General features: G+C 34.9%; 1 protein-coding gene across 1 annotated transcript in view; it reads right to left on the bottom strand.

Moving 5' to 3' along the window:
- The window catches only part of ANKRD31 (ankyrin repeat domain 31), a gene marked incomplete at both ends in the record, with an annotated part of 151367 nt that overhangs the window by 119316 nt on the left and 6102 nt on the right, over positions 1-25949 (bottom strand). The window contains 5 exon segments of the mRNA XM_080804333.1: positions 2905-2948; positions 5269-5345; positions 9450-9490; positions 14543-14652; positions 20753-20826. Of these exon segments, the coding sequence (XP_080660459.1) occupies positions 2905-2948; positions 5269-5345; positions 9450-9490; positions 14543-14652; positions 20753-20826 (346 nt within the window).

Below are 25949 nucleotides of genomic sequence, written 5' to 3'. Positions count from 1 at the left end.
TCTGTTAAAATTTTCTATTTCTTTTTAATTCAGTTTTAGGAGATTATATGCTTCTAGGAATTTATCCATTTCTTCTAGGTTGTCCAATTTGTTGGCATACAATTTTTCATATTTTACAATCCTCTGTATTTCTATGGTGTTGGTTGTTATTTCTCCTCTTCCATTTCTGATTTTATTTGCATGAGTTCTCTCTCTCTCCCTGATGAGTTTGACTAAAGGTTTATCAATTTCATTGATCTTTTCAAAGAACCAGCTCCTGGATTTATTGATCTGCTCTATTATTTTTTAGTTTCCATTCTGCTTATTTCTGCTCTAATCTTGTTATTTCTTTCCTTATCCTGCTTTTGGGGTTTGTTTGTTCTTCTTTTTCTTACCCCTTTAGGGGTAAGTTTCGGTTATTTGAGATTTTTCTTTCTTCTTGAGATACATCTGTATTGTTATAAACCTCCCTCTTAGACTGCTTTACTGCATCCCAAACTTTTGAACTGTTGTTATCACTTCATTTGTTTCCATGTATTTTTCTTAAAGATTTATTTATTTATTTTAGAGAGAGAGTGGTGGGGGCAGGGGGAGAGAAACACAGGGAGAAGGAGAAAGAAACTCTAAGCAGACTCCATGCTCAGCACAGAGCCCAACACAGGGTTTGGTCTCATGACTTGGAGATCATGATCTAAGCTGAAACCAAGAGTCAGATAACTAACCAATGGTGCTACCCATGTACCCCTCTCTCCGTGTATCTTCTGATTTCCTCTTTGATTTTTTGGCTGACCCATTAAGTGTTTGGTAGCATGTTTTTTAACCTCCATATTTCTGTGATCTTTCTGTATTTTCTCTTGTGGTTGAGATTTAGTTTCATAGCATTGTGGTCAGAAAAGAGGTATAGTAGGATTTTGACATTTGTGAATTTGTTGAGACTTGTTTTGTGGTCTAACATATGAACTGTTCTGGAAAATGTTCCATGTACACTTGAAAACAATGTGTATCCTCCTGTTTTAGGATGGAATGTTCTGAATATTTCTGTTAGATCCACCTGGTTCAATGCTCATTTTCAGCTACTGTTTTCTTATCAATTTTCTGTTTGGATGATCTGTCCACTGATGTAAGTGGAGTGTTGAGATCCCCTACTATTATTATATTACTATTGATTACTTCCTCTATGTTTGTTATTAACTGCTTTATGTATTTGGGTGCTCCCTTGCTGGGTGCGTAAATATTTACAATTGTTTTATCTTCTTATTGAATTGTTCCATTATGTCTTTCTTAGTCTCTTGTTTTAAAGTCTATTTTGTCCAATGTGTTCAAGCTGTATTACAAAGCTGTAATCATCAAGACAGTATGCTACTGGCACAAAAACCGACACACAGATCCACGGAACAGAACAGAGAGTCCAGAAATGTACCCTCAACTCTACGGTCCACTCATCTTTGACACAACAGAAAAGAATATCCAATGGAAAGAAGAGAATCCCTTCAACAAATGGTGCTGGGAAAATTGGACAGCCACATGCAGAAGAGTGAAACTAACACATTTTCTTACACCATATGTAAAAATAAACTCAAAATGCATGAAAGACCTAAATGTGAGACAGGAATCCATCAAAATCCTAGAGAACACAGGCAGCAACCTCTGTGACTTTGGCCACAGCAACTTCTCCAAAGGCAACGGAAACAAAGGCAGAAATCAACTACTGGACTTCATCAAGATAAAAACTTTTTCACAGAAAAGGAAACAGTTGACAAAATCAAGACAAGCGACAGAATGGGAGAAGATATTTGCAAATGTCTTATCAGATAAAGGGCTAGCATCCAAAATCTATAAAGAACTTACCAAGCTCAACACCCAAAGAACAAATAATCTAATCAAGAAATGGGCAGAAGACATGAACAGACATTTCTCCAAAGAAGACATCCAAATGGCCAACAGACACATGAAAAAATGCTCAACAACACTTGGAATCAGAGAAATACAAATCAAAACCACAATGAGATACCACCCTACACCAGTCAGAATAGCTAAAATCAAAACACAAGAAACAAGTGTTGGTGAGGATGTAGGAAAAAAAGACCCCTCATGCACTACTGGTAGGAATGTAAACTGGTGTAGTCGCTCTGGAAAACAGTATGAAGGTTGCTCAGAAAATTAAAAACAGAACTACCATTTGATTCACTAATTGCACTACTGGGCATTTATCCAAAGAATATGAAAACATTAATTTGAAAGGATATATGCATCCCTATGTTTACTGCAGCATTATTTATAATAGCCAAATTGTGAAAGCAGCCCAAGAGTCCACTGAAAGATGGGATATTATTCAGTCACAAAAAAGAATGAAATCTTGCTATTTCCAAAATCATGCATGGATCTAGAGAGTATAATGCTAAGTGAAGTAAGTTAGAGAAAGACAAGTATCGTATGATTTCACTCCTATGTGGAATTTAAGAAACAAGTGAACAAAGAAAAAATAGACAAACCAAAAAAAAAAAAAAGACTCTTAAATAGAGTACAAACAGATGGTTAGCAGAGGGGAGGTGAATGGGGGGGAGGATGGGTAAAATAGGTGAAGAGAATTAAGAGTATACATATCTTGATTAGCACTGAGTAATTTATAGAATTGTTGAATCATTATTTTGTACACCTGAAAGTAATAGAATACTGTATGTTAACTATACTGGAATTAAAATACAAAAAAGAAACATAGATCAAGAAAATACCATTTTATTAGAGATAGAGAAGAATAAATACTGGAAGGGGTTTTTAGACAAGAATACATTTCTATTAAAATGGTTTAGTTATATTCTCAACCAGGGAAAGAACCTAAATGGGCTTGATACTTTAATTAATATAATTCTTAAGTAAAATCTAAACACATGATCTGTAAAGGTAATCTCTGTTATATAGACCAACCTTTTCTGGGTCTGGCAAAATTTCAGGATTTTCAGCCTCAGGCCCTAGAAGGTAACAATATGTTTTACTCCAGTTTTATTAAAGCACTAGAAACATAACTCTGACTTAGCATTTCTTAATCAAAATAACTTGAAATGTTTCTCAAAGGCATTCATGTGATGATACACAAAACATTTTATAAATATTATACCTAATTATTGATATAAAAGTATCATTACAGTGGCAATGAAGTTACAAAAGAAAATTCTTCCATTTCTTACAAAAACACTTTACAAGAAGATAAGTAAAATTATAATTATTTAGAATTAGTTTAGCTAAAACCTCTCTATTTTGGCTGAGTTATTCTAAGTACAGGTAACTACAGGAGGAAAAATCATACCTACTTGCTCAGGGACATCATCTCCTCCATTATAGTTAATATAATATAAATTAAAATCATGCCATCAAGTTAGGCATGAAAAGGAACAACCCAAGTAGAGGCAAAAAGGAATCAAGAGGTTGTCCTAAGTGACTTCCATTTTATTATCCTCTTCTCATCCTGCTCCCTCTGCAATTCATACCAAGTGAAACTGAAGGAGGAGCGGGGAAAAAAGATGGTTCTCCTACACCACTCCTCTTGCCTCCTACCCTCACCATCAAGGCCCAGGCACTCTGATATATTTTGGTAGGCATTTAGGGTTCACTGGTGTTTCAAGCATTTATTTGAATCATTCTTTTGGTTTCTTTTGATTAGGCAGTATCTAGAGCTACAGCATAAGACAAGTAATTATTTGCTGAACCTTAGCATGCATCCTCATAAGCAAGACAGGGTTTTCAGGGGGAAAAAAAACCATAAATATGCTTGCTGAGTTTTACATCATGCAAAAATCTGCTTTTTATTGTTATTGTTATTGTTTTGTTTTGCTTCACCTTTGCCATTTGATGATGATAACCTAGGAATATAAACTAGAAGGGTTAACATCATGGTATTACACACTCTCACAGGATGACGAGCAAAACATTACTAAGAATAAGTAACTTCTTATTCTTGCATTAGAACCCTTTGTGCCAAGCAATGATGACTGTATGTTCTGCTATGTATATCTTGTTATTTAAAGTTTTATCTCTTGTTGTGTAAAATTTAGTACACATGAAATACTGTAACAGATACATCTTCAATTATCTTTTTTTTTTGACTGTCAGATCCTTTGGGGGTTAGTTTAAAAACAGAGACTTCATCCTCTTTCCTCCTCTGAATTGTAAAGAAAATCCTCAAAGCCATCTCTTTCTGTATTTTTAATCACCTCATAATCAAAATGATCACTTTTATGCCAATAGTTGGTATTTTTAAAATTTGATAAGTTGGTATATATTATGCTAATCTGACTACTATGTAAAAATAAACATATTTAAGCAATTCTCATTTTCTAACTACAAAATTTACTTAAAATAGTTTTTACAAATCAAAAAAATTATGGAGGGTGCCTGACTGGCTCAGTCGAAGATTTTGTACATTTTCTACTTAACACTTGAAAGAGATAAAATGTAGTAGTAGTATGTATGTATGTATAAAAAATAATTCAAGGGGCCCCTGGGTGGCTCAGCTGGCTAAGCGTCTGCCTTCTGCTCAGGTCATGATCCCAGGGTTCTGGGATCGAGCCCCATGTAGGGCTCGCAGGGTGGCAGAGAGTCTGTTCCTGACCTCTCCCTCTGCCCTTCCCCTCCCGCTTGTGATACTTCTCTCTCTCTCAAAATAAATACAGTTCTAAAGTACCAAATGAGAAGAAAATGCTCAGGGGAGCTGAATTTTAACTTATAAGCAAAAATGACAATTACTAAAGATAATTTGTTTATTTTGACCATTCTACAGTTTGGTCAGAATTACTCTTTGAATTGGGAGGAAGAAAATAGGATTGTATTAAAACAGAGTTAGCTAAACTAGTGAACAATTTAATAGTTTCCTTACATGTGATTTAATCTAAAATCTGGATGAAAACAAAATGAACTTTCATTTTAAACACTCTGAAAGAAATAAACGAAAGAGGGAGTTGCAATGAAGTATCAGAAGGGAAGGGGACTACCAATTCTATGGGCGTCTAGTCACATCAGCTCAGGGCAGCAAGAAACACCACAAAGTTACAAAGGAAGAGCCAGTTAAAGACCTCTGACTTAGAAGTTTATGGTAAAAGTACAGAGATGCCAAAAACATCATATGGCATTAATGGCTCCCAAAACACCAAATGTCCTGCATTTCCTATTCTTCTAACCTCCTACCCATTTGGCCTTCTGAGAGCTGTTAATGCAAATAAATCCATACCTAACTAAGCCTTCTATTTTTAGGCACAGACAAATTTACTTTATATGACTCTACCCATAAAAACATACCTTGAATGCTTTGGTGGTACACTGAAAGTTCGGCCTGGGAAAATGACCCAGTGAACACTGGAAAACTTCTTCTATTCCTAAAAAATAAATTATTTAATAAATAAAAGTTTTGAAATGAAAAGGAAAAAACACTACTTCTCATTTAAATATAATTCAAGGGTTTTTTTCATTTAAAGGAATTTCAAAGTTGCATAATTATTTTTGCTCCATCATTCCAATTACTTTCACAGTTAACTACAAATTTGTTAACATTTACATCTCAAGTGACTGTAAAAATGAAGGAACAAGCTGAAAATTAATGGGGGAAATTCAGGAGTGTAAATGAGACAACCTTAAGTTTAGGTATAAAAGTCACTTTGGGATGACTGTGTATCAAATGAGGGTATTGGGGGAGAAAAAATTGGTTCTGAATTATGTATCTTGGTTATTTAAATCCTCAAATACATTGAAAGTTTGTCATTACAGTTTTAGATGTAGGTGCAAGTCACTAATGAGAAAATTCTCAATTATTATTTATCATTCTTCTATTTTACAGTAGAAGAACATGTATAAAATAATGACGGAAAGCAGTTGAAAGCAAAAATAGGGGTCGGTTGAAAGCAAAATAAGGGTCATGCCTAATCTGTAATTTTTATCATCTGCCCTGGGATAATTAAAAATTGATTGAAGGAAAGCAATCAGTTAACTACTTTTTTTCCTCAATCCAATTTATTATATGCAAACACAATCAAGATATCTCCCTTTAAAATAAACAAAAAAAGCCTCTTGTTTTAGCTGTTTTAAAAGTAGTTTTTATATACCAGGTATAGCTACTTGAAGCCTAAGCAAGAATAATAAATTGAACACTCTCTCCTGTTGAAAAACAGAAATGATTAATATAAGCCACCTTGAAAATGGAAATAAAGCTGCTCAATATATATATAATTTCTGAGGCATATAGAAAAGAATGTTGATTTTTTTTCCCCTAAAATGCAATTCTTTGAGAAGAACAAGCTGATTTAAAACAAAACTGAATCATACTTTGAGTCAACAATAGAATTTTTTCCTTTAATTACAAAAGAGAATTTAAGACATAAGTTTGAAAATAGAGCAAACTCTTAACTATTACAATACAGTCATTTATATTAGGCAAGATAGCAAACAATGTACATGTCTAACAGTAGAGGAATAGTTAAATGCGTTACAGTACAGTCAAGTTATACAATGAAATACTGTGAGGCCATTAAAATTCATGTTTTTTAAAATATGACATGAGAAAATAATTATGATATATTATTACTTAAAATTTTTAAATAGGATATAAAAGACTATCTGCAGAATGATTTTATTTCATAGAAAATATAAGTAAAGCTATATACAAAGCCTAAAATAAAATGTACCAAAATGTTAACAACGATTCTCTCTGGGCAGTGAGATTATGGATGCTGAGTTAGTCTTCCCTAGTTTTTTCTTCTCCATTTCTGTAGATGAACTTATAGTGCTGATATATTCAGTAATAGGGTTTTTAAACATAGTGGTTCTCAAAATTTTTTGATCTTTGATCTCCTTTATACTCTTAAAAATTATTGAGGAACCCAAAGAACTTTAATTTATGTGGCATATACTTATTTATACTCACATATTAGGAGATAAAATTGGAAAAATTTTATATAATCACTAATTTAAAAATAACAGTAAAAGCACACTTGTCATAATGAGCACTGAAGAATATACAGAATTGCTGAATCACTACATTATACATCTGAAACCAATATAATACTATATTAACTATATTAGAATTAACATAAAAAACTTAATAAAATTAAAGATAAATGAAAATGACAGTAATAATCTAGTAACATGTGATTACATGTTTATGAAAATTTATTACATTTTACAAAATGAAAAAAAAATTAGTGAAAAGAACAGCACTAGTTCACATTTTTAAAAAAATTTTTTTAAAGATTTTATTTATTGTTTAACAGAGATCTCAAGTAGGCAGAGAGGCAGGCAGAGATAGAGGGGGAAGCAGGCTCCCTCCCGAGCAGAGAGCCTAATGCGGGGCTCGATCCCAGGACCCTGAGATCATGACCTGCAAAGGCAGAGGCTTAACCCACTGAGCCACCCAGGCACCCCTATTTCACATTTTTAAAAATGAATGGCTTCACAGGAGACAGCTGTCATCTCATATCTGCTCCTACATTCAAACTTTTGCCATGCATTATTTTATTTGAAGTATATAATAAAAATCTGGCCTCACACAGATATACAGATGGAGAAGGAAGGAGTATTTTATTTTATTTACTTTTTTTAAAAGATTTTATTTATTTATTTGACAGTGAGAGAGAGATCGCAAGTAGGCAGAGAGGCAGGCAGAGAGCCCGATGCGGGCCTCAATCCCAGGACCCTGAAACCATGACCTGAGTTGAAGGCAGAGGCTTAATCCACTGAGCCACCCAGGCGTCTGGAAGGAGTATTTTAGTAGCCGTTTTGGATAAGTATAGTATCATACCAAAGCAAGTATCACATCAAAACTCTAAAAAGGAATAACTTCTTTAAAGCTTACTGAAAATATAGAAATTTAAACACCAATGGACTTTTTGTATTCTGTGGCATTATGACCCATTGGTCTACCTTGCACTTTGAATGGATCTTTCACCGGTATGTGATTGTAAATTGTGCATTTGTCTTTTAGAAAATACTGTTTCGCCTGGGTGGCTCAGTTGGTTAAGCGGCTGCCTTCGGCTCAGGTCATGATCCCAGCGTCCTGGGATAGAGTCCCACATCGGGCTCCTTGCTCGGCGGGGAGCCTGGTTCTCCCTCTGCCTCTGCCTGCCACTCTGTCTGCCTGTGCTCGCTCGCTCTCTCTCTCTAACAAATAAATAAATTTAAGAAAATACTGTTTCACTGAGTTATGCAAATCTTCCTGGGGCACCTGAGTGGCTCAGTGGGTTAAAGCCTCTGCCTTCGGCTCAGGTCATGATCCCAGGGTCCTGGGATCGAGCCCCGCATCGCATCGGGCTCTCTGCTGGGCAGGGAGCCTGCTTCCTCCTCTCTCTCTGCCTGCCTCTCTGCCTACTTGTGATCTGTGTCTGTCAAATAAATAAATAAAATCTTAAAAAAAAAAACTTCCTTATATTGATAACACTATTAAACATCAAAAAAATCACCTTTGTAAATACTACCACTGATTTCACTGGAAAATTTTAAGTACTGGGAAGCCATCAAGGTCAAGGTGGTAAAAACAAGTTTTCTACACTAATATTCACATGGAAGCTTGAAATTTTTTCATTGGCAACAAATACCACCAGCTGTTTTCCTTGAAGTGACTGGCTTACTTCACTGATTTTGAAGAAAATGTCTGCCATATACCCAAGTGTGAATACTATTTTGTCTGTCAATTATTCTTTCAAGTTAAAAGAAAAAGTGAGCTAATTTTCTTACAATGTTTACAACTCAAACAAGTGCTCTCAAGACTACCACACTTCAGTATTCACAGAAGTACTTAGGCATACTTCCTCCATCAACACAACCATATCAAAAAGATATATATTCAAAAGTAGAAATTTACATTAAACAAGAACTTTTCTGCTTCACCACATGCATTAAATGAACCTCACTTTTTTCTTCCTTTCTAACTGCTAGTTCATGGCAGTGAAAAATACAGCCACTGCCCTAATTCCTAGTAAGGCTTCAGCATTTTACTTATCATTTTCTTTAGCACTCTATGTGCAAATGTCAGTACCATGAAACAGGCAAATAACATGTTAGTATTATTATGAAAATAGTTTTGACCTCAAAGACCGCCTGGAAAAAGTCTCAAGGACTCCCAAGAGGTCCATAGACCATACTTTGAGAACCACGGTTTTAAAAGAGCTGAAAGGATAAAGTCTTTTAAAGAACAACAGTCCTATAAAGCCCAATTTCAATAAGGTCTATAAATTCTTCCTTCATGCTATGCTATAGAATTTCTTTTTAAATAATATTAATAGACAGAAAATCAACTTAATCTGAACCAATCTTTCTCATGAAATGAAACTTATCTAGAATGTTTCAAAATAACATATTTAGGCTGCTAAAGGGACAATTATTTAAAAATGTACAATAATTCTAAAACTCTTAAGAAAATGAAGAGTCACTTTAAAGTGTAAAATTACAAAAAAAATCTACAATATAATAAAGCCCAAAATTAGTATACTTACGGGAACACAGCTTCATTTTGTTCCATTTCATCTTGAGGTTGCTAGGGGGAAAAAAAGGTAGTTTTCTTTTAAATGATAAATTCTAATACAATGCAGTAATTAGAAATTTAATATTTAAAATATTCTTGTGTTATTCTTTCTTAGCATATTCTCTGCTATGGTAAAATATATGCAACATAAAATTCAAATTTTAACCATTTTTACACATATGGGTCTGTGGCATTATGCACACACTGTTGTACAACCATCACCAGCATCCATCTAGAGTACTTTTTCATCTTTCCCAACTGAAACTCCATACCTGGTAAGCACTAACTCCCCATTCACCCCTCTCTCAATGCGTGGTACCCATCCTGCTTCTTTCTTTCTACTACTCAGTCTCTACTGTGACTACTCAAAGTACCTAATATAAAAGGAACCATACAATATTAGTCCTTTCGTTTCTGACTTATTTCACTCAGCATGAGGTCTTTAAGGTTCACCCATGTTGTACCTAGTATCACTATTTCCTCCCTTTCTAATTACATTGTATGTAACACATTTTGTTTATCCACTCATCTGCTGGTGCCAGCAATAAGAAAGAATTCCAATTTTCCTAAATCCTAACCAACACTGGTTATTTTGGGGTTTTTTTGATAATAGCTACCATAATGAGTGTAAGGTGGGATCTCAGTGTGGTTTTGATGTGCACTTCCCTAATGATTAATGATGTTGAACATCTTTTCGTGTGCTTATTGGCCACTAGTCTATCTTTGGTGAAATGTCTGTTCATGCCCTTTGTCCATTTTTAAATGAGTTTGTTTTTTGTTGCTGAGTTCTAAGAGTCTTTATATATTCTGGGTAGTAATTCCTAATGAGATAAACAATTTAAAAATATTTTCTCCCATTTCTTAAGTTGCCTTTTCATCTGTTGATAATGTCCTTTAATCCACAAAGGTTTTTAATTTTCATGAGTCTGGCTTTATTTATTTTTTCTTTTGTTGCTGGGCTTTCATGTCCAGGAAATCACTGCCAAATCCAATGTCATGATACTTTTTCCCAATGTTTCTTCTAAGAGTTTTAGCTCTTGTGTTTAGTTTTTTAAATTTCTTTCCATAAAAGGGTTTATGGAGATTAAATAAAGAGAAAGGATGTGTCCCCTCTTTTTATTCCTAGTTCATTAATCCACAATGGTTCTGATAAGCCATTTTTGTCAGGTTCTCAGTTCTAATATTTCTCCTTGAGGGCCAAAAATCATACAACCTCTGTGTGACAATGTTAAATACTAAATGACTTTTGCCTAATTCTCAAGTCATGCCAGAAAATCTGAAGTTGTGTCCCTTAAAAAAAAAAAAAAAGATAAAATGCACTGATAAAACGATTCCATTTTAAGTTTTACAGCATACTGGCTTTCATCACTTTTAAACATTTAATTTCTCGTTTCCATCTAAGTGGATCTTTAGAAAAAGATCTCTCTTTGGGGGCCCTCTATGTTTCTATGATCAATAACAACGTTTTCTGAAAATAAAGCCTTTAGCCTGAATTTCCAAGCATTGTTCGATCAATGAAAAACCATAATAACAGGAAAACACAAAGTACTGAGAAAACATCAATCTTCTCCAATGAACATTCACTGTTATTTACTGATAATGCATCTTTACATACTTCAAGGTTATTACATTAGTTTCACATATATATACTTCCCAAGCAGACCTTACAAAGCTCCAAGACCCAGAGACAAGAAGGAATTTCAAGAAGTAAACCTAGAAACTCCCGAGGATTAATTAAATAGTGTATATGTTTATACTTATATACTTACTAGATATTTCTGTATCTTCACAAAATAATTCATTCAAATACCCGTAATACTCCAGTTCATTTCCCTTACTATAGATCCCTTACTATAGATCAGTGAATTGACCCTACCTAGGTAAGGAAAATACAAAAAATAAGAGAGGAAGTAAGAAGGAAGTTTGCTCCTGATAGATGTTTTTCCCCTCCTCCATAGGCAAAAATAATACTTAAGAGCTAATACTTCTAAATACAATGGGGGCTGGAGTTGGTTATTTGTTAATTAACCAAATGCAATTATACATTTCAATCAACTCTTTCCTAAGGCATCCAAATTGCTATTTATCCTTTTGATTCATGTGACTATCATTTTTTTCCTGCCCTTACCACCCCTATATTTTGATGGTCCCTTAAGCTGCACAGTTTTGTTTTATTTCATCTATTGGGGGTAGGGTGTAGGAGGTGAAAAACAGTTTAAGTTAACTGTGCTAATTTGGAGGATCTTGAAAAGGGGCAAATCTATTTATACATCCTCAACCAAAAATATCTGAAATCATTCTCTTCAACTGAATAATGTATCACTGGGAGTGGCGTGGAAGAAGTCTATACAGTCAAAGCAGCCTAACCAACCCTGGGTCACCAGGAGGCAACAGACATCTCACACAAACTATCCTCACGTTCAGTATAGCAGAATAAACATTCCTGGTATTGTTTTATTTATTGATCAGTTACTGATAACATTTGTTTAAAATACCTTTCTCTCAAATTGACAGTATACAATAAAACTAGGGGACTTCAACACCCCACTTATATCAATGGATACATCTTCCAGAAAGAAATCAACAAAGAAACAATGGCTTTGAATGACACTAACAATGGCCTAGAACAGATGGACATAACAGATAAATACAAAATATTCCATCCAAAAACAGAAAACATATTCTTCTCAAGTGCACATAAAATATTCCCCAGGATAGATCACATACTAGGCCACAAAACAACTCTTGATTTAAAAGACTGAAATCACAGAGCAATGGGGTAGCCAAGCACCTCTCTCTGGGTTTCGGGTCAGATCATGGTCTCAGGATTCTGGGATTGAGCCCCAATTCAGGCTCCTCACTGAGTATAAAGGCTGGCTAGGATTCTCTCTTTCCCTCTCCCTCTTCTCCCCCCATTAACTGTCTCTCTCTAAAAAATAAATAAATAAAAACAAGAAACTTTTATACAGTGAAGGAAACCATTAGAATAAAGAAAGGCAACCTAATGAATGAGACAGGATATTTACAAATAATATTTTGATAAGAGGTTAACCTCCAGAATAAAGAACTCATACAATTCAACAGCAAAAAACAAAAAACCTAAACAGTACAATTAAAAAGTGGGCAGAGGACCCAAACAGGTATTTCTTTAAAGAAGACAAATAGGTAACCAACAGATACATGAAAAGATACACATCACTAACCATCAGGGAAATGCAAATCAAAATCACAATGAGATATCTCTTCATACCCTATCAGGTGGCTAAAACTGAAAAGACAAGAAACAACAAATGTTGGTAAGGATATGGAGAAAAGAGAACTGTCATGCACTGTTGGTGGGAATGTGAACTGGTGCAGCCACAATGGAAAACAGTGTGGAGGTTACTCAAAAAAATTAAAAATAGAACTACCATACAATCCAGTAATTCTACCTCTTGGTATTTTTCTGAAGAAAATTAAAACATGAATAAACATGAATTCAAAAAGACATAATCACCCCTATGTTCATTACAGCATTATTTACAATAATCAAGACATTGAAGTAACCTAAATACACACACACACACACACAGGAATATTACTTAGTCATAAAAAATGAAATCTTGCAATTTTTAACAACATGGATAGACTTAGAGGGCATCATGCTAAGTGAAGACAGACAGACAAAGACAAATACCATAGGATGCCACTTACATGTAGAATCTAAAAAAAAAACCCAAAAGAATAAATAAAATAAAACAGAAATAGGCTGATAAATCAGAGAATTGATGGTTGTCAGAGAGGAAGGGAGATGGGAAGATGGATAAAATAGGTGAAGGGGAGTAAGAGGTAAAATCTTCCAGTTATAAAATAAATGAGATATGAGAATGTAATCAATAATACTGTCACAACTTTGTATGGGGACTGCTGGTAACTAAACCTACTGTGATGACCATTTGATAATGTATGTAAATATCAAATCATTATGTTACATACCTGAAGCTAACACAATACTGTATGGCAATTACTCTTCGATTAAAAAACCCAAATTTGAGGGGCGCCTGGGTGGCTCAGTGGGTTAAAGCCTCTGCCTTCGGCTCGGGTCATGATCCCAGGGTCCTGGGATCGAGCCCCATGTCGGGCTCTCTGCTTGGCAGGGAGCCTGCTTCCTCCTTTCTCTCTGCCTGCCTCTCTGCCTACTTGTGATCTCTATCTGTCAAATAAAAAAAACAAAAAAAAAAAACCAAAAAACCCCCAAATCTGAGATTCACAACAGAATACAGCATCTCTGATGAAATGTTTTCAGTATAATAAAAAAGAAAGCTGAGTTGTCTTATTCTAAAAAGGAAACAACACAATTTTTCCCTGAAGTCTTGAATCTGTGTAAAATTAACTATCTTCATTCATAAAAATGCATGTATGTGAATATTTCACTCATTTCCAATCAATAAAAATGTTATCTTTTATCCTCAGAGGGAAAAAAAAATGTATCTATGGTCCCTTCCTTCCTTAAGACTTTGTAGGTATCTCTGGTTAGCTGACTTATTTATGCCATAGGTGCTAACTAAATCACCCCTTATCTCTCCCCAGGGTGACTACATTAAAAAGAAACAAATAAAAATTTGTGTATGTAAGTATATATATATATATATATATATATATATATATACACACATGCACTCACACACACATTAGATAATAGAAGGGCCTTTCAGTAGCCCATATCTCAAATTATACCATGCAGACTAACATCTTCCTCACAAATTTAAAGTGATCTCTAGATGAAAATCATAATTATTATATTCTATTTTAACCTTCTGTTTCTCTCACTTCCACGTTTCTACCTGAAAGAGAGAAAAGAGAGGAAAAAATGAAATATTTTAAATACCTCCTTCTAAAACAACTGCTTTTCATCAAAGTTGCAACGAAGAAACAGAATGACTAGCTAAGAAAGGGTAAAAACCAAGTAAGAGAAGAAAGAAGGAAAATAACAGACAAAAAGAATTAATCATTAGTAATTTGGCCCTCTTTAAAATAGCATTTCCAATTTTTAATAAGGGTGTATTTAATCAATATGATATATACCTGTAAGACTTCTTTCTCACTAAGAAGAGGCATTATCTTATTTTTACTCTTTTGCTCTTGTGGAATCTCTCTGAATTTGAAAGCAAGTTGAATCTCAGGAGAAGGTGAGCCTAGAATGAAATATAATCATAAATCACTTGCAACAGGTTTATTGCTCTGCTTTGACAATGACTCCAAGATTTCACAGAAATTACAAAATGTCATTAAAAATTATTTTGTAAATTATAATTTCCTAACTGCCACTTTTACATAGCAAAGTCTTTAAGTTATTAATTTCAAAGAACACTGGAATAAAATAATACTTGATATTTCTTAGTTTCAGGTGGAATGAATACAAAGGATACATAGAGACAATATACAGACTTAACCCCCCTTAGAGAGAATACTTTCTTCTTTTTTAATTCTGTGTGAGGTCATTTTTTAAAACTCCTAATACTAGTATATAATCCAAAAACAGAGTTTGTGTTTTTAAGACAGGAATAAGGTCCTCACTGGATATTTGAAATTTTTCCAAGTTTAGCCAATTACAAACTGTTTGGCTTACTGGGTAGCTAGGATTAGAACAGATATTTGACTTCTTATTAGTAAGTTACATTATTATCCCATCATTCCCTTTTCCATATTTTTTAAGTAGTAAAGTTAGTACCTGCTCACTGTAGAAACTTGGGAAAATAAAGTAGCATAAAGGTGATACTAATAATCACCCAGAGATAATTATTCATACCATACTTGTGGATTTCCTTCTGATCCTTTAGTTTGTGTGTGTGTATGTGTGTTTTATAAAATGGAGTTACCCTGTATAAGTTAGGTTTTCAGATTTTTTTTTAAAAAAGGATGGGAAAGTGAGCTCATATTTTAACTTTTCTTCCCTTCTGGGTTCCTAAAAAGAATCCAAAGAAACTAGTTGTTGCTGTTTTTTGAAATTAGTTTTTTTTTTTTTTAAATCTGAAGCAGCAATGAGAAAAAAAGGAAATATACCCACTATGGATCAGAAGAGGAGACTGGATTAAAGGGAAACCAAACACAGGTAAACAGTATATCACTCTGCATGGGAAAAGGAGTGGCTCCTTCAGGAATAACTATATGAATTTCTTCCACGAGAATCTCAGAAAACCACCCAGCTCAGAGCAAATCACACCAACCAAAGATGGAAGAGAGTACACTGGAGGATCACCATGGATAGTCTCATATTTCACTGATATTGCTGTTTGTACCAAAGGAGCTCAGAATGAATAATATAGCCAGTTACTCTGTGTAGGAGGATATCTTCCCTACCAGATAAAGAAACGTACTAAAAGCTACGGCTCATAAAATAACAGTGCTGGCACATCACTAAATATAGTCAAATAGAAGAATGAAACAAAATAAGTGGAAAACAGACCTATATAGATATCGGGGAATTTAATATAAAATAATAATGGCATTTTAAGCACTGACAAAAAGATGAATAAATATAATAAATGTAAATAAAGATAAAAGAAAAACTTTTATGGTCTTGTGGTAGGCAAAATATTTCCAAGTTTGGGAAAAAACCAAGAAACCCCAGAAGAAAAGACTGACAGGTTTTGTTATATAAAAACTTAAGGGCACCTGGGTGGCTCAGTTAGTTAAGTGTCTGCCTTCCGCTCAGGTCACAATCTCAGGATCCTGGGATCCAGCCCCACATCAGCCTCCCTGCACAGCAGGGAGTCTGCTTCTCCTTCTCTCTCTACCCTTTCCCCACACCCCCACCCTCACTTGTGCTCTTTCTCTCTCAAATAAATAAAAACTTTAAAAAAGAAAACCTTAAGGTTTCTGCTTACAAAATTTATCATGAATAACATTAAAGTTAACTAGGAAACTGAGTGAAACTATTTTCTATATATATATGACAAAGTTTTATTATCTTTAATATATAAAATGATCTTATAAATCAATAACAAAATGAGAATAATTTATGAGACATGTAAGGAATACTCAATATTAAAGTATGTCTAACCTTGGTACTCTTTGAAAATGCAAATTAAAATAATCAGATACTTTTTATTTAGCAGTTTGGCAAAGACCGAATATATCCTTTGTTGGATCTGAAGGAAAAAGTCATCTTTTTTAGGGGTAATATGTGTCAAGATCTGACATGTTTCTTTTAAAAACAAATATAATTTTTGCTAGTTATACTAAGGAAATAACCAGAAAAGCAGGCAAAGGTATAAATACTAGAACAGTCACATTTATTACAATATTGAGAAACACCAAAAATATTATCAATTCATTAAATATGGGTAGATTCATACAGAATAACATGTAGCAATTTAAAAAATTGAGGAAGATCAATATAACAAGGAAAGAACTATATTTAACACAATACCAATTATAAAAAAAGATATTCATATTGGCATACAAAAGTCTAGAAAAATACACAAATACTAAACACTGGCAATTCTTGGAATGGAATTGTAGGGAAGAGTAGGGGGTGGGACCTTACACTTTCTACATTATATAGTTTTGTATTTAGAAAATTTTTATTCTTGGGGTGCCTGGGTGGCTCAGTGGGTTAAAGCCTCTGCCTTCGGCTCGGGTCATGATCCCAGGGTACTGGGATCGAGCCCCGCATCAGGCTCTCTGCTCAGCAGGGAGCCTGCTTCCCTTCCTCTCTCTGTGCCTGCCTCTGCCTACTTGTGATCTCTGTCTGTGAAATAAATAAAATCTTTAAAAATATACGTAGAGAAAATTTTTATTCTTTTAATAATTAGCAAAAGTAACAAAAAGTCTATCAATTTGGAAAATCAAAGAAAAAGAAGAAGGAAAGCAAAGAAAAAACTTGGTTGGAATATTAAAACACACCTCTAACTTCTTCTTAGTGGTACTTTATATGACATAAGAGCACGTTCTAGAGACTACTATTACACATTGCCTCTTCCAACTACATGTAAGAAAAATCCCTCCAAGATGAAACTGCAACTTCCCACTGGAGTACCAAGCGAAATCATGTACTGTGAAAAGACTCTCTGAACTATATATAAAAGATCTTTGTGGTGTTTAAGAAATTTTTCCTTTTTACCATACCTATTTTTAGACATCCTTGAAAATAAAAAAAGGCTCCCAAGAAGAAAGCATAAAAAGAAATAATGTACCCCTTAAATAGTTACTGTAAATTTATCTTTTTGAACAGTGATGCTCAGTGATATATTTTTCTATAAGCATTTAAATTGACCTAGAAGTGGACTCAGGAAGTATAGAAAGCTGTAGGTAAAAGGTACTTTTAAAAAATATATGTACCACATATCAGTGAAATCATACAGTATTTGCCTTTTTCAGTCTGACTTCTTTCATTTAGCATAATAACCTCTTGGTCCATCCATATTACAAATGGTATGATCACATCTTTTTTCATGGCTGTGTACAATACATACACATATACATATACATACACACCACATCTTCTTTATCCATTTGTCTACCAATGAACGCTTAGGTTACTTCCATATCCTGGCTACTATAAATAATGTTGCAATAAGCATAAGAGTGCATATATATTTTTTTACTTAGTGTTTTCATTTTCTTTGGGTAAACACCCAGTAGTGGAATCATTGAATCATATGGTATTATTATTTTTAATTTCTTGAGGAACCTCCAGTTTTTTGTTTTGTTTTGTTTTGTTTTTTAAAGATTTTTGTTTATTTGACAGACAGAGATCACAAGTAGTCAGAGAGGCAAGCAGAGAGAGAGGAGGAGGCAGGCTCCCTGCTGAGCAGAGAGCCTGATGTGGGGCTGGATCCCAGGACCCTGGGATCATGACCTGAGCTGAAGGCAGAGGCTTAACCTGCTGAGCCACCCAGGCGCCCCCCTCCACACTGTTTTCTATTGCAGTTCTACCAACTTACATTACCACTATCCATGCACAAGGGTTCCTTTTCTCTATAGCCTCACCAACACTTGTTATTTGTCTTTTTGCTTTTAGCCATTCTGATAGGTCTAAGGGTGATAACTCTTTGTGGTTTTGATTTGCATTTCTCTGTATGTCTTCCTTAAAAAAAAGTCTATTTGGGTCCTCTCCCCATTTTTTACTCGGATTGTTTGTTTTTTAGGTATCAAGTTGTGTAAGTTCTTTATACATTTTAGAAATAGGGGCGCCTGGGTGGCTCAGTGGGTTAAGCCTCTGCCTTCGGCTCAGGTCATGATCCCAGCATCCTGGAACTAAGTCCCACGTTAGGCTCTTTGCTCGTCAGGGAGCCTGCTTCCTCTTCTCTCTCTCTCTCTCTCTCTCTGCCTGCCTCTCTGCCTACTTGTAATCTCTGTCTGTCAAATAAATAAATAAAATCTTAAAAAAAAAAAAAAAGAAATTAACCCCTTATCAGATATATCATTTGCAAATAACTTCTCCATTCAGTAGGTTGTCTTTCATTGTGTTGATGATTTCCTTTACTGTATAAAAATTTTTTATTTTGATGTAGTTCTAATAGCTTATTTTTGCTTTTATTTCCCTTGCCTTTGGAGACATATCTAGCTAGAAAAATGACGCTAGGACCAATGTCAGAAAAATTACTGCCTATGTTCTCTTCTAGGGTTTTTGTAGTTTTGGGTCTTATAGTTAAGTCTTTAATCCATTTAAGTTTATTTTTGTGCATGGTATAAGAAATTAGTCCAGTTTCATTATTTTGCTTGTAGCTGTCCAGTTTTCCCAGCACCATTTTTGAAAAGACTGTATTTTTCCCATTGCATATTCTTGCTTAATTTGTCATAGATTAATTGATCCTATAAGTGTAGCTTTATTTCTGGGTTCTCTACTCTGTTCCATCAATCTTTTGTGCCAGCACCATACTGTTTTGGTTATTACACCTTTGTAGCATACCTTGAAGTCTGGGATTGTGACACTTCCAGCTTTGCTCTTCTTTCTCAAGACTGATTTGGCTATTTAGGCTCTTTTGCAGCTCTATAGATATATTTAGATTTGTTCTAGTTCTGTAACAAATGTTGTTGGTATTTCCATAAGCATTCACTGAATCTGTAAATTGCTTTGGGTGATACGGATGTTTTAACAATATTAATTCCTACGATCCATGATCATGGGATATCTTTCTATTTGTGTCATCTCCAATTTCTTTCATCAGTATTTCATAATTTCCAGAATATGGGTCTTTCGCCTCCTTGGTTAAGTTTACTCCTAGGTGTTTTATTCTTTTTGCTGCAATTATGAATGGGACTGTTTTCTCAATTTCTCTTTCTGCTACTTTGTTATTAGTGTATAATAAGCCAGACTAAGAAAGACAAATACTATATGATTCCACTCATACAGGGAATCTAAAAAACAAAACAAACAAATACACAAAACAAAAAAAAGCTGAACCAGACCTATAAATACAGAGGACAAATTGATGGTTGCCAAAGGGGACAGGGGTGAGGAGAATAGACAAAATGGGTGAACGGGAGTGGAAGATACAGGTTTCCAGCTATGGAATAAATAAGTCACAGTAATTAAAAGCACAGCATAGGAAATATAGTCAATAATATTATAATAACATTATATGTTAAAGATGGTAGCTAAAACTGTGGTGAGCCTAGCATAACCCATAAAGTTGAATCACTATGGTGTACACCTGAAACTAATGTAACATTATGCATTAACTATACTCAAATTAAAAAAATTAAGTATATAAAAATAAACAAAGGATATTTGGTATTTCAGTCTGAAATAGGCTGGTTATTAAAAAGTACTATTCACGGGGCGCCTGGGTGGCTCAGTGGGTTAGGCCTCTGCCTTCAGCTCAGGTCATGGTCTCGGGGTCCTGAGATCGAGCCCCGCATCGGTCTCTCTGCTCGGCGGGGAGCCTGCTTCCCCCCTCTCTCTGCCTGCCTCTCTGCCTACTTGTGATCTCTGTCTGTCAAATAAATAAATAAAATCTTTAAAAAAAAAAAGTACTATTCACTTTTGCAAATAAACAAGTTCTAGGGCTAAGCCGGAAATTTTTGCAAGGAGAAGAGCTATCTGGGTGTCACTTGCTTATTTCTGAAGGCCTCTCAAGGAGTCATTAACATCTTCCAGAAGTTTTAACTTCCCTTGCTCTTTATAGTAACAGACCTTAATAGACCTTAGGCTCTATTACAGATGAGTATAAGAAACTAATTCTGTGTAAAGTTAAAAACAAAACTAACTATAAAAGGAGAAGTTGACAGAATAATAACACTTGGCAAATTAAAGGGACTACTTAGTGAAAAAAATTTTTTTCTCACCTTCGTACATTCCACTTATACCAGGATGGAGGCTGAACTCAGATCTAAGAGATGTGTCTTGATCAAAGAGCAACCTTTCAAATACCAAAACAGAAGATACAGATTATGTTCCTAAACAAAGACTAACAATTTAACCACAATTTGTTATTATACTTAAACTTGCTAAAATTCTTAGTTACACCACACTATTAATATCCACACCAAAATATCTTTTTAGATGTGTACCCTTTAATTAAAAACTTACATAAGATGAAAAATAAAGACTTATTTTTATGGTCTAGTTCATTTTTATAATACCCTGTTATTTCTGAGTACTTGGGAGTAAGGGATGAATGTCAATATAGTTTCTGAACAGAGATGAAGTGAGATGATTTGAGGGAACAGTGCTGGTAGGTTTCCTCCTTCACATTTCTCTATACCACAGAGAATTTGAGATTAGAATCTCAGGACTGAATCTGAATATATTTTTTCAGAATACAAAATGATGGAATTCCTTCAGTTTTTGGATTTACTTCCTACCATGTTCTAAGGTGCATCAAGGTAACAAAGAGAGAAGACACACAATCCATACCCTCAAGAAGCTTCAAATCCAGTGACAAGTACAAAACTAAAAAAATAGCAATGATATGCCATGGTGAGTATGCTAGTAGGCATATTTAACGTGTTTGTGTTTTCTGATTTAAAAAACCCTACAGAATTCAAAACTAGGAAAAGGACTTGAAAAGAAATTTATCTGAAGAAGATGTACAAATGGCTAACAAGAACACAAAAAGATGCTCAACACTACTAAATATTAGGTAAATAAAAATCAAAACCACAGCGAGATATCACATCACATCCATTAAGTTATGATCAAAAACAAAACAGAAAATAACAAGTAGTGACAAGGATATGGAGAAATTGGAACTCTTGTGCATTGCTGGTGGGAATGTTAAAGGTACAACCATTGTGGAAAGCAGTATGGTTGTTTATCAAAAAAGAGATCTTTAACCACCATTTGATCTAGTAATTCCATTTCTGGGTATGTACACAAAGTAACTGAAAGCAGGGATTTGAAAATATTATTTGCACACTTCTGTTCAGAGAAGCATTATTCACAGAAGCCAAAAGGTGGAAGCAACCCAAGTATTCATCAACAGATAAGAGGATAAACAAAATGCTGTACATACATGAAATGGAGTATTATTCAGCCTTAAAATGGAAAGTAATGCTGATACATGTTATAACATAGACCTTAAAAAAATACCAGTGCAGTGGTGCATAAACAATGAATTTTGGAACACTGAAAAGAAATAAAATAAAATGAAACAAACAAGCAAACATACCAGTGCTTGCTTTGGCAGCACATATACTAAACCTGGAACGATACAGAAAAGATAGCATGGCCCGGGTGCAAGGATGACATACAAATTCATGAAGCATTCCATATTTTAAAAAATTACACTAAGTAAATGAACCAGACACAAATGGACAAATACTATATGATTCCACTTACATGAGATAGCTAGAGTAGTCAGATCCACAGTGATCAAAAGTAGAATGGTAGTTGTGAGGGGCTGGGAGCAGGAAGGAATGGGAAGTTAGTGTTTAATGGGTTCAAAGTGTTAGTCTGGGAAAATGAAAAAGTTCTAAAGTCAGATAGTGGTGAGGGGTGCACAACAACGTGAATGCACTTAATGCCACTGGACTGTATACTTAAAAATGGTTACAATGGTAAATTTTTTGATACATATTTTTATGATGATAAAAATAAAATTTAAAAAAATATTTTCAGAATATAACAGCATACCAAGGCACGAATATATGATTTGGCACTAAATGGGTTCTTTTGTTTACTTACTTGTTGTTTCTGCTCTTCACTTTTTTAAGGAAAATTATAAACAATAACAACACAAGAGACAATAGTATACTTATTGTCTAGGTTCAACAACTACCAGTACACAGACAATCTTATTTCTTCTATAATCATTCTGCCACCCTCTCTGTTCCTGCCAGTCTCACTAGATTATTTTGAAACAAGTCCTGGACATCTTATTCCATTTCACCTAGAACTATTTCAGTATGCAACTCTAAAAGGACACTTTTCAAACACCACCATAATAACCACACCTTTAAAAAACAACCATAATTATATTATACCTAGATTAATTATACCTAGAAATATTTCAGTATGCAACTCTAAAAGGACACTTTTCAAACACCACATAATAACCACACCTTTAAAAAACAACCATAATTATCACACTTCCAAAAAGCCAATAATTCCTTAATATTACTAAATTTATAGTCTTTAGTAAACAGCCTCTGAAATGGCTCCTGGTATTTATGCCCTTGTGTGAACCCCTCCCTTGAGTACAGACTGAATCCAGAAATTCTTCTAATAAACAGAATATAGCAAACATGTTAGGATGCTACTTTGAGAAAGACACCGGCTTTCATCTTGCTCTCCCTTTCTTATTCTCTTACTTCTTCCCTCTCATGGAAGTTGGCTTGCCATGCTGTGAAACACTCTGCAGAGAACCCCATGTAGCAAGACACCAAGGAAGGTCTCCAGTCAACCATGAGGGACAACTGAATCTTAACAAGCACTATACAGGAAGTGAATCCTTCTCAAGAGGACTAGAGGGGCGCCTGGGTGGCTCAGTTGGTTAAGCATCTGCCTTCTGCTCAGGTCATGATTCTGGAGTCCTGAGCTTTGCACTGGGCTCCCTGCTGTCTGCACTGGGCTCCCTGCTCAGCAAGGAGTCTGCTCCTTCCTCTGCCTCTCACCCAACTTGGGCTCTCTCTCAAATATATAAATAAATAAAATCTGGAAGAAGAAGAAAAAGAGGAAGAGGAAGAAGAAGACGACGACCACCACGACTAGAACTAGAGATGAATGCAGCCTTGTCAGTCTGTGAGCCTGATGACCCAATTAAGCCACTCCCTAATTCCTGACCCACAGAAACTACAAGATAATAAATGTTCACTGTTTTAAGTTGCTAAGTGTTGGACTAAGTTTTTCTACAGCAAAGGAAAACCAAATAGATTGCAGTCACATTCCCCCAACTATTTCTTTTTAGTTGTTTTGTTCAAATCAAGATCTAAACAAGGGGCCCACATTGTTTTTGGTTGCTATATCTAAGTATCTTCTTAAATATATAAATTACTCCCCCACTGGAATTTAAGAGTTGAAGGAACTAGACTGCTTTTTTCCTTAAGTTTCCTACATTTTGAATTTCCTAACTGTATGTCATGTAACATGTTCCTTTATTCCATATACTGCCTATAAACTGGTTATTAGCTAGCTAATCAGTTTAATCTGATTCAAATTAACTGGGGGTGGGAGGCATGTGTGTACTTCCTACAGGAGACAACAGTCTTTCAGCCCCCTTTGGCCTTGGGCCTGGAACACTTTCTTACCAAGATTCAGAGTCCTCCCAGCCTGTGCTGGACTTTTTACCTTGTATGGGAATACCTTTCCCAGTTTCAGACTTGGTGTGTACTCCTTTGCTGTGAAAGCGTGTGTGTCCTATGTTACCTGGAAAACCTCACTACTATATATGTCCTTTGTGGGGACAAGAGGAAGTCACTCTGTGGCACAAGAGGAATGTGTGCAGACCAAAGGCCTGCATCAGCTGCAGAGAGTGACTGCTAGCCATGGGGGCCAATACCTACTACTGAAGCTGCTCTTGCTTTGTCTCTTCTCTATGTAAATAAAGAATTGTTCTAGCCTGCCACCACCTAGATCTTGGACTTCCAGCCTCCAGAACCATAAGAAAATGCATTTCTGTTAGTTAAGCCATCCAGTCTGTGGTATTTTTATGGCAGCCTGACAAACTAATACACCACTATCTTCCCTAGTTTCCCAGAATAAAATACTGTATCCTACTTAGATATCATATCATATTTAGAGTCCACAATACTAATATCATCATTAACAGTATGATTACTGAAGTTACTTTGCAATTCTTTATGTCCTTGGAGTATATCTTATCTGGCATATTAAAAGGCACTTAATTCCTTTTGGTGTAATTATGCTATCAAGTCAATACATAACTAGGTTCACCTGTTTAATTCTGCTTTTTATTTTTTTAAAGATTATTTATTTATTTATTTGACAAAGAGAGAGAGAGATCACAAGTAGGCGGAGAGGCAGGAGGGGGGTGGGGGGGGGAGCAGGCTCCCCGCCGAGCACAGAGCCAATGCAGGGCTTGATCCCCGGACCCTGAGATCATGACCTGAGCTGAAGGCAGAGGCTCAACCCACTGAGCCACCCAGGTGCCCCTTTTCTGCTTTTTAGAAAATTTTTCATGTTGGTTTAATTTTGTTTTATAATTATGCAAACCATAAATGTATAAAATAAGATCTATTTAGAGAAGTCTAGTCTTGTCTCATCTTGTCTCTTCACCCATCTGTTCTTTCACTTCCCATTTTTTAAAATTGTATGGTTTATCCTTCCAATGTGTTTTTGAAAATATAAGCAATATAAGTATTTATGCCCTCACCCAGTCTTAGATAAGCACTAGCATTCTATGTGTCTCTTTACTTTTTCTTCCTTAACAATAAATCCAGTAGATTGATCAGTGCAGGGGAAGAAACTTTCTTCATTCCTCCTTATCAATTCATAGTATACCACTGTGTGGATTCTCACATAGTTTTTTAAAAATATTTATTCATCTAAGTAATTTCTACACCCGACATGGGCTTGAACTCACAACCCTGAAATTAAGTCACATGCTCTTCCAACTGAGACAGCCAAGTACTCCTCAGTTTTAAAAGCTTAGTAAAAGATGATAGTGGAAGTTTAAAAAAAAAAAAAAATGGGGAAAGATTAAGAAAATTTACAGAACTACCTTGTTTTCCATTCCCAAACACAAAAATACATCACACATATAATCTCACATACATTACAAAGAATAGGTTACTAAGAAAAATAAGTAACCATTAACAACAACAACAACAACAACAAAACCTGTACCTCCTAATAATTCTCAGCACCACCAAAACTAATAATAAAAAGGACTCCAGTCCTTAATCTAACAAACCCTCTGTGAGAGTAAATGCTGGCTCCCATTACTAGGAGAAAAATCATCTTTTTTGGTTCAATTAGTACTGGCCATTACCAAGGATTGAAGACTTTATTATTCAAATATGGGTTAACACCATTACTATAGCACACTTTTCTAAGAAGTAAAAATATCTAGGGATGCCTGGG

This window comes from Martes martes, assembly GCF_963455335.1.
Source record: "Martes martes genome assembly, chromosome: 5".
NCBI classification, from domain to species: domain Eukaryota; kingdom Metazoa; phylum Chordata; class Mammalia; order Carnivora; family Mustelidae; genus Martes; species Martes martes.
The sequence above is the reverse complement of the archived record's forward strand: the minus strand, read 5'-3'. Positions and strand labels throughout refer to the sequence as shown.